General features: G+C 41.0%; 1 protein-coding gene across 1 annotated transcript in view; it reads right to left on the bottom strand.

Moving 5' to 3' along the window:
- Window positions 1-5,419, bottom strand: part of hs3st2 (heparan sulfate (glucosamine) 3-O-sulfotransferase 2) — a 34,400-nt gene extending 28,981 nt beyond the window's left edge. Inside the window, exon 1 of the mRNA XM_088329860.1 lies at window positions 4,768-5,419. Coding sequence (XP_088185986.1) covers window positions 4,768-5,216 — 449 coding nt within the window. The 5' untranslated portion in view covers window positions 5,217-5,419. The remainder of the gene's footprint in view (window positions 1-4,767) is intronic.
- Between the last annotated feature and the right edge of the window lie 9,239 nt (window positions 5,420-14,658).

Below are 14,658 nucleotides of genomic sequence, written 5' to 3'. Positions count from 1 at the left end.
ATTCCCTCCGTGTTATATGTCGAAGTGTACTCGGGGCAAGACACTGAAAACATCATGCCCCCGATAAGCAAGTAGTTGCCTTGCATGGCTGTTCCTGCTATCTGTGTGTGAGTGTGTTTGTGTGTGTGTGAATGGGTAAGTGTGAAGCACATTGTAAAGTGCTTTGGGAGGTCTTCAGTGACTTGAAAAGCGCTATATAAAAGCAGGACATTTACATAAAGTGAATCGTGTTTTATGAAGTTAAACCGTTTCGGATTATCAAACAATTGTAACGTGAATGAATTGAATCGTAGTAGCGGAGAGTAGATGGAGTAAACAATTTTACTTTTGCCGATATTGAAGTGAAGTTGTACGGTAACTCGTGTTAACTCGAAGGTAATTGCATCCAATCATATTATATATGTGATGGAAACGTATCGTGTCAGTTCAATTGATCCAGAGGTCAAGAATGAAATCAAATTTTCGAAAGAAAAAAATATTGCAGTTGAGAGAATATCAATGGCTGACAGTTTTAGTAATCGATTATGCTGGTCACTCATCAAACAGGGAATGCTGTGAGGGTCTGAAATTAAAGTGTCAATTAAAGTGGATTTGGGTAAAGAACCACAAACGGGCCTTTTGCCCAACGATTCATTTTTGACTGCCAATGGCTGACATGGAGTTCTTTTCCCTATTTTTTAACGGCTGACTTGTTCTTGTTGCACTGTCGGCACGCACGCTTTCCAGCATCGGAGCTAATGAAACATGACGCTCAGAACGTTTGAACGCAGTCCTTTGTACTATGCACGCTCATATTGGTCTGACGTCCTTCATTTGGGTTTGCTCGGCAAGCGACCACAAACAAAAACCTGCAGTGCTTTCAAAACAGGTTTTGATTGCTAGGAGAAGTTGTCGTTGAGCAAAAAGTCAGGATGGAAAAGTGAGGACTGAGTTCATATCATGAAAGATACTCCCACCAAACATTGCAGGGCCTTTCAATTTAAAAGCTTCCACATCATTAGATAATGTGATAGTAATGCTAATAAGGTCGACAACTCTCTCCGACTCCCGACTGATATGCCTCAATTTCACACATAGACTCTTCACTTTCATTGGTTCATCTTGAAAATAAATAATCAGCCATAGTCTGTTACACATTACCGATTCCCTGTTTTACACGAATGCAGCGTAATGCTTGTTGTTGGATTTCAACAAATACAGTGAAAGCTTGATCACATAACTCGATTTTAGCTAATCTGCATCGGCTCCCTGTTAGCTTAAGATGTGATTTTGAGGTTCGGTTTTATGCAAAATCATGCATGGACTTGTTCCCTCATATCTCTCAGTTTTAATTTCCCCCTATGTTCCGGTCCGCAGCCTTCGCTCTAAAAATGCTGGTCGACTAGTGATCCCAAGAGCCAAGAAGAGAACCGCAGGTTCGAGAGCGTTCTTCAATTGGGATGTTGTGGAATGCTCTGCCCCCTGAGATTCGATCTGCAACCTCAGTGGAACTGTTTAAATCTAGGCTCAAAACACACTTCTATTCTATAGCTTATGAATGACCTATAGTTCATGTTGACAATATCGGTACATCATTTGTTTTTGCTACATCCATTGCAGGTTGGTGATCCTGGAAAGGGGATTACCTCAAGTGCGGTCCCTTCTCAAGGTTTCTTCATTTTCCTCGTTGAGGTTTTTTTAGTTTTTCCGTGCCCTTATGTAGGTTTTAGATCAGGGGATGGTGCAGTAATAGTCTGTGGTTCGCAATAATCTGTGGTCTGTGCAGCCCTTTAAAACTCCTTTTGATTAAGGGCGTCACAAATAAACATGACTTTACTTGACTTGAAAATTGTGCCTGAAATTCTGTTTCACGTGACTCTCAGGAGTAAAACCGAAATCTGTCATCAAAGATCAGGTGTGTCTTTTGAAATGTTTGTTGAAAGTCGAAAGAATATTTTCTCTAATAAGTATGAGTTAACAATGCCCACCTGAGTTCAAATGTTTTTTTAATCCACCGCGCCTATCTGCTTTTATCTTACTTTTAGCACCGCTGTTCCGGGACTCTCATGACATTAGGAAGCAGGAGAGGGAGAGGGGTGCAAGGGTAGATAATAATATCATGCTCGTCCCCAGGGTTTTTTTGTTAGTGTAGCCTGAAAATGATAGAAGTAAGAAATGGCTTATTTTAAAATACAGTCCAAATGCCAACCCAAACACCAAAAAAGATGAAAAAGAAGAGGTTATTAGTACTTGAGCAATGAGTTGACCGAGGCTGCGATCATGACTTTAAACTAGGAAATGAGTGCATTGAGTAGCAAAGTTCTAGACAGCCCCTTTAAGGGATGATGCTTGATAGACCAATGCATTTGCTGATTCATTTTTACCACCATTTTCTGTTGATGGACCAACGGAAATCCTACAATTGTTTATGTAAAAAAAAAACTGAAAACTGAAGAAATGTAGTCAATGTCAGAGCTACGTGTTCATCATGGCCATTTCGGAGTCATATAGTATTTTAGAATTTGTTGTTTTTCAATTTCTCCATATTTTTTCAATTTGTTGGTTTGTTATTTCCGCCAATAACAAACCAACAAACAAACACACAAACAGATAAGAAAGCAATATTAAGGTATTGGTTAAGGTATTGTATTATTTCTTCAGTTTGAATGAAGGGCCAACGAATAGGAGTCAAAGGGTTTGCTACTAGGTATTATTGCAGGTTCCAATTTTCTCAAATTCATTTATTTAACTTGCTGGACTTCAGACTACGAGAAAATGATGGGCTCCAAATGGTAAGACCTGAAGTTTGTGAGATTTTAATGCAATAAAGTGCATAACTGATGTAATGGTTATGATTAAAGAGCATTAATATATAAAGTTATGCTTTATTTCTCATCTGCGATTGGCTGGCAACCACTTCAGGGTGTCCCCTGCCCACTGCCCGGAGATGGCTGGGATGGGCTCCATAATAGACAATATTAAGCGATAACAAACCTTGCAAAGACAATGTCGGACCTATTTACTCACAACAAGACAGGCTATTGAATAAAAACGAAAATGTCAGGACCAGCACGGAAACCAAACCCATGTGCGTTACATCTCTCACAAGTTTTATTAAAGGAAAGAGGAAGGGCTGCGCCACGATCCGGAGTTCGATAGGCGCGGGGAGCAGGTCGCTCTGAACGCGGAAGTGTGACTTCCGTGGCGAGCGATGGCGGTGTCGGGAATGGAAAAACGGGTCAGTATTCGGGACAGGAAGCAAAAAGGTGGTCGGGGTCGTAAGCGACTCGTAAGCCAGGAAAGGAGAGTAGACGTGGTCGGAGACAATAAAGGTCGAAAGCCGGGACGGGAGAGTACACATGATCAGGATCAAAAATGGGTCGAAACCAGGGGACAAACAGGAACAAAAAACAGGTTGGAGTCAGGGTCGAAAAAAGGCTTGCCTAGTGTAAACTGAGGTTCGCAGACGGAATGACAACAGGGGACGGATAGGAGTGAGTTTAGATAGGGACAGAGAGCCAATCAGAGTTGGAGGCAGTTGGCACCAAAGGAGCGGGCACAGGTGATTCACATCAGTAATCATGACAGAATATAATTTGTGCAAACAGGTTGATTTTATTTACAGTACATACAACCCCATTTGCAGTAAGGTAAGTGTTTTTTTTGTAAGTATCCGCATATTTTTTACAAAAATAATGCACAAAAATTGTCATACGCAGGCTTGGGGAGTCACAGAATACAAGTGTAGGCGTTACGCAATTAGGATACAAAATGTAATTGGGTTCCATTACATTTACAGAAAACAGATTAAAATTACAAGTTATAAGGATTTGTTTGCAGGACTACAATTGTATTTAAAACTATGTTTGCATATACGTAATGCGCCGGTAGACGAATTGTGTCTATCATAATTTTGATCACTGACACAAGAGAGACAGAGAGATGGGGATTATACCCGGCGTGCATACGCATCATTGTTACATCCATATCTGTTGGTCTGGTTGTACAGTTTTTACGTTTGTCACACTGTTTTGCAGGTAAAGGCACTTTTCGTCTGTATTTTATTTCTCGTTCAATGCAGCACTTCTTTTGTTAAATTGGCGCGAGACTGCAGTATTTTGCAGTTAATTTTTGTTTAAAATCCACTGTACAGCTGCTTTATCAATCTGAACCAAAACAGCACATCTTGTTTGCCATGTGAAAAAGAAATTTTCATTTTGACTAATTAAACTACAGTACGTGTTTAAAATTTGAGCACTTTTTTGTAGGACTACAAGCAACGACCTGACCTTAGTTTCCTCCAATTCTTTTTCAAGGTTACACTGCTCATTTATTTAAACAAAATGTAGTGATTGTATTCATATTATATTTATTTTGTCTTTTGTTAGCATACTTGGTGAATGAAGTAATCAACAAGTAATTGAAAGTAATCAAGTTACATTACTGTAATATTTTGATTTTCAGATGACGTTTCTATATACATTTTCAACAGGTAGTTTCAACAGTAACTGTATCTGGTTACATTTCTAAAGAAACCCTCCCAACCCTGGTTATAGACAATTCGAAATGGTCAAAAAAGTATAAAATACTGGGGAAACGTATAAGTAGAACTGTATTCTTTCATTATTTTATTTCAGTTTAAACCGAGATGACATCAGTTGCGTTTGCAGTACGATTCACTGACCTTCTCCCCAGATTTCTCAAAAGCAGCGTCAAAAGTACGCAAGCAAAAAAAACGTATGGAAATAGTTGGTAAAATGAATGAAAACGTGACTTTATTTTGCCTACCTGTACCAGTCCAGTCCTCGTTCGTAGTTGCGGTCAAAAAAATGAGGCTCGGTTCCGAGCGCCCGCACATCTGGATGGATCCGAATGAACTCCAGCACCGCCCTGGTCCCTCCTTTTTTCACTCCTACTATCAAGACGCCCGGGAGTTTTTTATTCCCATACCTTTGAGCCAAACTTGAGTTTTTGTCCCATCGAGACGGATCTGGAGGAGGAGTGTGTAGTCCGGCGTCGGCGGCAGCAACAGCGCGGAACCCCCGCAGACGGGCGCACTGCTCCGACCGGGCGAGAAGTTTCTTGGCAGCCGCGTTGGGGCTCGGGGGGCATCGGTTCCCCTCGAATGTCCGCCCCGAGTTGAGTGTCGAGCGACTGAAGATGAGCGTGTAGCACAGGTACGTGCACGACAGCGAGACGGTCAGCATGAAGGCGGACGCGAGGAACCGCTGGGCCATGTCTCCATGGGGCTCAAGGTTCTGCTTGGCACTCCATTGGACCTGTCCTCCGATACCTCCTCTTCTTCATCATCACCATTCTCTTACTCCTCCTTGCTATGCAACGGGAATGTGGTCCACTGGAGTGCCTTGGACCGTTACGGGGCGCTCAAAGTCCACCAAAGTCCACCAAAGTCTATCTCGCTTCCACGTCACGAACCCGTTAGCAGTTATTGGTGATGGGCTGTTCGCGAACGAAACGTCTCTATGAGCCGGCGCCTTGAAGTAAACGATGAGGGCCGGCTCTTTTCGAATATCTCTCTCTCTCTCTCTCTCTTCCTCGCTCTCTCTCGCTCTCTCTCTCTCTATCTTTCTCTCGCTTGCTCTCTCTCTTATCTTTAATCTCTCCTCTGGCTTTCTCTTTCCCACTCTCTCATTCACTTTCCATCTTTCTTTCTTTATCTTTCACACTAACTCTCTTTCTTACACTTTCTCCCTTCTCTCTATTTCCACCTTTGGGTCTCTTACGCTTTCTCACTCTTTCTCCCACCTCTCTGTCCATCTCTCTCTCTCTCTCTCTCTCTCTCTATCTATCTTTTTCTCTCTCCCTCCCTTTCTTACTCTCTATTCTCTTCTCTCTCTTGCAGCCCAATTTTTGGTGTTAAGACTGACGTCACTACGGCTCAGTAATTGTAGGGTAGATGAAAAGCAAGATGTGGTCATACACGTGGACTTGTAAATTGCAGGACAACGGAAATAGACTTGAAAACGCATTCAAACATTTTTGGGGACATTTCATATGCTGTGGATTTTATACAGATTGAGTTCCACTTACCAACCAGAAATATTTTCAGAAACAGTGTAATTATGGCTAGGTCGATATTTAACAGTGCTATACATTATTTCGTTTATTTTTAATGACATGATGACCAATAAGAGATAAAGGAAATATTGCCCACTTTAGAAAATATTTTCATTTACTTTTAAAGAGATGCTGCTGATCCAACAGGGCATTGTCAGCACCTTTTTTTTCGAGGCAAGGGAGAGAGTTAGGGTGATTGACGCTAGGAAGTAGATGATTGAAACTTTTCAATTTTGGTCATTTTGCTTTAAAAAAACGTTTAAAATCATCCATCCATCCATCCATTATTTGCACCGCTTATCCTCAGTAGGTTAGCGGGGGTGCTGGAGCCCATCCCAGCTATCTTCAGTCAGTGGGCAGGGGACACCCTAAACTAGTTGCCAGCCAGTTACAGGGCACATAGAGACAGACAACTCACTCGCACATTCACACATAGGGACAATTTGGACCCCCCAATTCACCTGACATGCATCTTTTTGGAATGTGGGAGGAAACGGAATGCCCAGAGGAAACCCACAAAAGCATGGGGAGAACATCCAAACTCTGCACAGGAAGACTGGTAGCTGGATTTGAACCCATGACCTCATAATGTGATGTAAAATAAGATCTTCATTGGTGCTCTAGTAACTTGACAGACGGATAGATAGATAGATAGATAGATTGATTGATTAATTGATTGATTTTCAATTCTAATGACATTTTCAATGACAATGCAACTTTACCATTTCAACCATTTCTACAGCAGAGAGACAGGTTTCTTGCATTTGAAGCAGTTATTAGCGGCTACGGGTAAATCCATCCCCAACACTCCTTAGGTGTTGCTTGCTGAGAATCACACCAGCTGGCAAGTTCTGTCGCTTGCCGACATCCTATTCATTCTCACATATAAGAACTAAAGGTCGGCTTGCAAATGTTGCAAATTGAGTGTAATCCCCCTAAGTAGCGTAAATGTGTCCAAATACTTTGCCTCCATTCTATCGTCTATCAACGTCTACTCGATAAATGTACTAACTCTCCATTTATTAAAAGTGCGTCACCGACTTTATGTCTCAGGATTTTTCTTTTTCGTCATTCATTTTTTAGCGATTCCGAAATGACCATGCCACTCATGATATGCCCTATTGTACTATTTGATAAGGCTGCAACAACTCATCGATTAAATCAATTAAAATCAACTATTAAAAGCGTTGGCGACTAATTTCATCATGGATTCATTGTGTAACATGTCTTTTGAGCCACTAAGCACATTCAACCAATGCAAGTAAGAGTGCGTTACATTTTGTTGCGACGTTGAGGGTTGCAGTCTCACTTTGGTCTGGCAGAGGGCGCTTTCGAGACCGTTTTTATTAAAAAAAGTATCTTATATTTTTTTAGATGTATATTTATTCAACATTGCATCATCACAAACAACATTTGCATTAAACAATCAAACGCTACAAAGTTAGCAATATTCAAGGGGAACAGAAAGTGCTGCTCATATATATAGAAATAAGTCAGAAATTTTTGTAATAAAATTTGGTTTAAGATTAGGTAATTGTGTCATTGTAATCCTGTGCAGTCCTTCGAGACATTTTTGTGATTAAGGGCTATATAATAAATTTGACTTGACTTGACTAAAATAAATAAAGTAAAACGGTAGGTACATGGTAGTGTTGACTCAAGCGGCAGACTCCACACAGTATTATATATCGTTTGCACACACAAGGGCGGCATGGCGGCTGGGTGGTTAGCGCGCAGCCCTACGGTGCAGAAGTTCAGGGTTCAAGTCCAGCTATAAAAGCCTCTCCATGTGGAATTTGCATGTTCTCCCCATGCCTGCGCGGGTTTATGCCGGACACTCAAGGTTCCTCCCACATTCTAAAATAATGCCATCCATCCATTATCTGCACCGCTTATCCTCAGGAGCCTATCCCAGCTATCTTCGGACAGTGGGCAGGGGACACCCTGAATTGGTTGCCAGCCAGTTGCAGGACACACAGAGACGTACAACTCATTCATTCATACCTAGGGACAATTTAGACCGGCCAATTAACATAAAATGCATGTTTTTGGGATGTGGGAAGAAACCGGAGTGCCCGAAGGAAACCCACGCAAGCACGGGGAGAACATGCAAACTCCACACAGGAAGGATCGATCTCAGGACCTCAGAACTGTGCTTACCAATGTGCTGCCGTGCTGCCCTCTAAAATAATGCATTAATGCCAGTCAAAATGGTCCCTAGGTGTGAATGAGCGAGTGACTTGTCTGTCCATGTGTGCCCTGCGACTGGCTGACAACCGGCTCAGTGTGCTCCCTGCTCACTGCCCGAAGATTGCTGGGATGGGCTCTAGCACCCCCGTGACCCTATTGAAGATAAACGTTTTGTATAATGGATGGATGCTGACACCAAAAAATGCTGACTATTTTAGAAAAGTAGGATTACATTTTTGATATGTTTTTGTGGATAAACAATGTTGCTACACCTAGAATGAAACTTATTGCTCTCACTTTAGAGAAAAGGGGGTAGGAAACGATTATCTTACGCATGCTCACTTAGAATCGGTCAAGCTGAAAGTAGAACAAGCCATCTTAATAATACAGCTCCGCAAACCATTTGCAAGCTAGTGGACTTGGCCAAGCTGAAGAGCAATTATGTACATATTGATGAGCGGGTGTTGCTCGAAAGGCACTTGCAGCCTGTCTTCACACTCGCTGCCGTTTTCACGCCGCATCCAAGCGCCTCTTTGTTCCCATCTTGTGCATTTCACGCGTCTTCCAATCGGCGTACGCGGCCCGAATCCATCTTGCGCGTTCGGCGTTTGCCCTGCTTCCAGGGAATAAAGTCCCGCGGCGATTGACAAGAAATCAGTCTTCTTTCAATTTAAATCGATCCTCGATTTAACGAACAATTTTCAAGGATATCGCTAAATCTTCTTGTTCTTGAGCAGATTACAGGAGCTCAGCATGGCTTGTGAGACACAGAGAGCTTACAGCGTTTTTAACTGCGTGCTATGCAAAAAATAAATTGATAAAAAAAAAAAAGATACCCTATATAAGAAATTCTTGTTCCATCTCAAATTCCATGGAGTAAATAATAGGTGTCTGATAAATAACTGAGGTCAACAACAAACTTGTTATCTATGGTTTTACAGCTGATCTTTTATGCCGAATCAAAAAATTGTATTGGTTTTCCTCAGTTAGGTCAGGGTTTTGAGATGTGGCCACATTATGTCTCTGTTATCTTGTTTCTAGCATTCAGCTGGCTTTCAAAGATCTCTCTCTCTCTCTCTCTCTCTTTCTTTTTTTCTCTCTCTCTCTCTCTCTCTCTCTCTCTCTTTCTCTCTCCCTCATTCTCTGTCCCTTTCTCTCTCATTCTTTCTCTCTCTTTTCCACTTTTTATCTATATTTCCACCTCTCTTTCTTTCTCTGCGATTCTCTTTTTCTTTTTCCATCTTACTCTCTCTTGTGCCTTCTCTCTCTCTTATCCCACGTTTTCCATTCCCTGTCCTTCTTTCTATACTTTCCTCTTTCTCCTTCTTTCTCTCTTGCTCTTTTCTCTATATTTCTCTTCTCATATTTCTCTCTTTCTTTCTCTCTTTGTTTCTCCCGTTCTCTCTTTCTTCCTCTACCTCTCGTTATCTCCCTCTCATCATTTTTATTTCTTTATCGTTCTCCCATTCTCTCTCTCCTTATCTCTTTCTATTTCCCCCATTCTCTGTCTCTCTCTCTCTCTCCCTCTCTCTCTGTCTCTCTCTCTCTCTCTCTCTCTCTCTCTCTCTCGCTTTGTCTCACTCTCTCTCTCTCTCTCTCTCTCTCTCTCTCTCTCAACTGCCTCCCTTTATCCCTCTCTTTCGTTATTGCTCGCCCGTTCTCTTTGTCTTTCTCCAAATCATATTGGTTTAACTTGGTCACAGCAAGATTTTACATGAGCATATGTCTGAAGCATTTTAGAAGAAGCGCTGAAGTTGGAACAATGCTGACGTAACAACATAAATATACTGCATATATATATATATATATATATATATATATATATATATCAGGTTATCAGGCATTTATTACAAAAATTAGATTTGTCAAGTCCTGACAGAGTTATTACTCTATTGTGCATTTTGTTCAGAGCAGACCACAGACAGCAAATGCAATCACGGGAATAGTTTAGAGACTGCTTTGTGTGTTAGGTGGGCATAACTGTTTGTGTGCACGGCTGTGATCGGCTGGTGTATGCTGTCAGTCAAACAGTGGGTTGGGCTCACGTTTGGTCACCAAAACAAACTATGGACCATTGTGCCAGATAGCTTTTATGGGCTCGTTACAAATAAATGTATCGATAAAATCAGACTCTCGAGAAAAGTCAGAAGAGCGCAATGAAATGCTGATAACCACCAGGTGCTCCGTGGATTATTAGCGGGTTCAGTAAGGGACTGAGGCGGCATCAGGAGAGAAGGAAATAGAAAAGCCTGCAGGCCTGGACTACTGCTACGGCGACGCTAACAACTTTTTTTAGGCACCCCTGCCAAGCCTGTATCTCATCAACGCCAGATGTATTACCCATGAAATGGGTGTCCTGGAGCTACAATTCGTTGGAAACCGCTACGTTCAATATGGTTATATTTAAATAATTGTGGAGACCTGGCTGAGGTCAAGGTTACCCATGCAGGTGACCAGCTACTCTCTAAATTGTTCTCTGGCACAGAGAGGAGAAGCCCCCCATTTTCAACTGCAATTCTGTGTTCTGTACTGTTTTTGTGGATCTATAGTTGCTATTTTGTTAGAGTCGTATACTCTCAGTCAGTAAGGACGTCATCTAGAGGCAAGTTTGACCCTTGGGGGCTTTTATGATGGTGCAACGCTACATTGGAGATATTAAGGGGGTCCGTTCCTCAATAACCGCGATATTGAAGGAATTACTTTGCCTTTAAAACAAAGCATGTGCCACACAGACTCAAAACGACCAAATGATTACAGTAATGGCAGTATATATCCGTCCAACATTTCCGTGACGGGAAGCTAGAAGTAATAGCTTGATAAATGAACGGCGACGTAAATTAACTTAGAGTTAATTCCTGCAGAGAACATGAGCACGCCGCTTCCCTGAAATCACGCAGCTCGCGGGATTAGTTTGAAACAAAGTCTTTGGATAAGCTGCCTTTAACGCTTTGTTGCATGCAAAATCATATTTGGATGCATTGTGTTGTAATTAACTTATGTTGAAACTCACAAGAAGCAAAACCTTGCGACAAATTATACAAATTTGCATGCAGTAATTCTCTTTGGAGTCTCTCCTGTTATTTGCTGTTAACCGGAAAATGTCGGCCATTTTCATACTCAGACCAAAGCTATACATTTGGTAATTTGGCGCCATCTGTTAGTTGCTGTTTGGCGCAATACAATGTCCACGTGTTTGTGGTCATTTTTTTTGGTTTTAGAACAGGGCTCACCAACTTTTTCTGAACTGGGCACTGCTTTTTCAAACTCATTGGCACGAAGCGCTACCAGTTAAATCTGCATTTCTAAATCGACAATTTATTATGTCATGACTATGTTGTTACTATGTTGTTACCAGGTCATAATAATTCAAAGTTGAGTTGAAATGGGCTTGGTCAACCACTAAAACATCATGCCAGTTTGAAATTAAGTTTTCCTGAAAAATCACAATAACCCAATACTGGTAAATTATTTTTAGAACCTGTCTGCAGGCTACTCAGGGGTTCTTAGGGGTCAACCACATTGGAAACTCCAAGGATAGAACATTTACTTGTTTATGCTGAAAATGACACCTTGTATTATTTGACCACTAGATGCTGCTGTATTGAGGGCTTAAAAGCGAAGGGAAAAATATAAACTAAGGTATAGAAAATAAAAGAGACATTAAGTCACCCTTTTTTTCTCCAGTTTTATTAGCAGTCTTTTACAAGGTTTGGAGGGTACCCTTAACAGCAATATGGCAGACAATCATGTCTGTTCCATCTAGATGAGCCTCATGTTATGTCAAATAAATGCAAATTTCTCTACCTACACAGTTACCAATGTTAATTTAACACAGCAAAATAAGGACCTCAAGTTCACCGAGGTAATGTTAACAATAAAGTAAATGAACACCATCACTGAGTACACTATTAATTCAAGTCAAGTCATTTTTATTTGTATATCCCTTAATCACAATTAGTCTCTAAGGGCTTCACAAGGTATTACATATAAGAAGTTTAGGTTATTACACTTAAATCACTTTTTCTAAAATTAACACTTAAAAGGTAAACCTGTAACATTTTGATTGTTAATAATGCAATGTCTTTATATACGTATGCATTTTCTCATTCATTTATTTTGGTATTTATTTTTAAATGCATTTTATTGGGTATTGTGTTGTGTAATTTGTCAAATATTGTGTTGAGTCATTTATTTCGTCATGTATTTTGTTGTATATTTTATCACAACAAAACAGTATTCAAATGAAGGAGCAGGTCAAACTGGCTGGTCCTTTCACCTAGAGCTGAGATCTTCATCACTGATCAACCAATTGTCAGGACCAGAACCCACTTGCGTTACGTTTCTCTCAGTTTTATTGGAAGAAAGGAAAGGGTTGGCATCACCGCGGGAAGCAGGTCGCTCTGAACGCGGAAGTGAGACTTCCGTGGCGGGCGATGGGGGTGTCGGGAACAGAAAAACGGGTCAGTAGCCGAGACAGGAGAGCAAACACGTGGTCGAAGTCAGAAACAAGTCGTAAGCCAGGAAAGGAAAGTAGACGTGGTCGGGGACAAAAAAGGTTAAAAGCCGGGACAGGAGAGAAGACCTGGTCAGGATCAAAAACGGGTCGAAGCCGAGGGACAGACAGGAGCAAAAAACAGGTTGGAGTCGAGGTCGAAAAAAAAGGCTCGCCTATTGTTAACTGAGGTTCGCTGATGGAATGACAACAGGGGACAGATAGGAGTGAGTTTAGATAGGGACAGAGAGCCAATCAGTCCGAGGCAGTTGGCGCCAAAGGAGCGGGCACAGGTGAAGCATATTGGTAATCATGACACCAATAGGTGAAAAGCTGTGACAAACACTAAAACATAGGTGACAAAGTAATTGACAAAATACAAGATAAAATACTAGACAAAATACTCCACAAAATAGATGATATAATAAAATACTGAATTAAATACCTGACAAAAAACATGGATACCAAAAAAGTACATGACAAATTATACAACAAAATACACAATTATATATGCAACGAAATACATAGATGACCAACTAAATTGTATTTATGTCATATATTAAGGTATTATGTGATTTTTATCTTTTAATTTATTTATATGCCATATGAACTTCTAGGTATTTATGTATTTATACATTTACTTCTACATATAGCAAGATTAGTCCTCCATAGTAAGTCAAATCCTACCTGTAAATATATACGTGTATGTATATATTCTGGTACTGCGGTTAAAATTACCCAATCCGTGTGTCTGTGTGACCTTTTTTTTGCCTGAGCAATCTATTCCAGAGTAATCATGTAGTACCCAAAGAAATGCTGTACATCCACCCCACTAGAGCCAATTTTTCAGAGTATTACCATCAAAAGCTTGCTCAGCATGCTGCCTCTGGAGGTTAGAACACCCAACAAAAGGATGACAATGTGGAACTAATAATAGCAAAGCCAAATGATTCCTGATATTTTGTTCTTCAGCTTCCTCTTCTTGCGTCTGCAACAAGTACAAAAAGTCAAGAATCCCTCAAAGGCCACGGAAACAGCAGGATACCTCGCGACCTCACTGTTAGCTAATTGCTGTTGACATTTAGCCCAAGCTGTTTAAATCAAAAAGCGCTTCTTTTGCATCGCTTACTTTTGTCTCTTCGCAATAGGGGAGATGTGCTGGGCAAAAAGCGTAGCTTGTAGTCTGCTGCTGAGCTTCTCAATGTCTGGTGGGGAAAAAAATATGTCTCTTTGCCTTGACAGCACATTCAAATAGAGCCCCCAGAGTGAAGGTTAAGGCCTCGCACCCATCACAAATCTACAGGTGAAAAGGGTTCTTTGCTCCAACCGGGCTGGACTTCTTAAGTAGCTTTCAAGCTCATTAGCAAGCTTTTAGAGTGACACCACCTTCGCAGGTTATCGACTGAATCTTTGAATTTGGTTTGTGAAGCAGACTAGGATCATGCGGCAAACTCAGAAGCGCAAACTCATCTTGTTGCTGTTGTTTATAACCCGTGAGCAAATCAAGGATCTGAGTATATTTATATCCATTTGATTGTTTGTCTGTTTTTTTTGTGTGTCTGTCCACCCAAGAAAAGGGGAAGGGAGTTCAGATATGACCACAATCTTTAAAAGTCAGGTAGATTACCCTAAATTTGAAGAATGCCAAAAAAGCAGACTCAGCACTTATGGTTTTGTTGACTCGGACTTATCTTCCTCTTTGTTTGTTTTGTGTGTCTGTCCACCAAAGAAAATGGGAAAGCAGTCTATAAATGACCATCATCTTTTAGAGACAGCCAGGTATATTATCCTAGATGTGAAAAATGCCTAAGAAGCTGGCTCCGAACTTTTCTATTGTTGACTAGGCGTATTTTCCCAGATAGACATTCCATTCTCCTAAGCCAGAACGACATTGAATATCAACACCATCTTAAAAAGCA

This window comes from Urocampus carinirostris, chromosome 1 (assembly GCF_059441175.1).
Source record: "Urocampus carinirostris isolate Australia breed hairy pipefish chromosome 1, RoL_Ucar_1.0, whole genome shotgun sequence".
NCBI classification, from domain to species: Eukaryota; Metazoa; Chordata; class Actinopteri; order Syngnathiformes; family Syngnathidae; genus Urocampus; species Urocampus carinirostris.
Note: the sequence above shows the minus strand (reverse complement) of the source record. Positions and strands in the feature narration are given on the sequence as shown.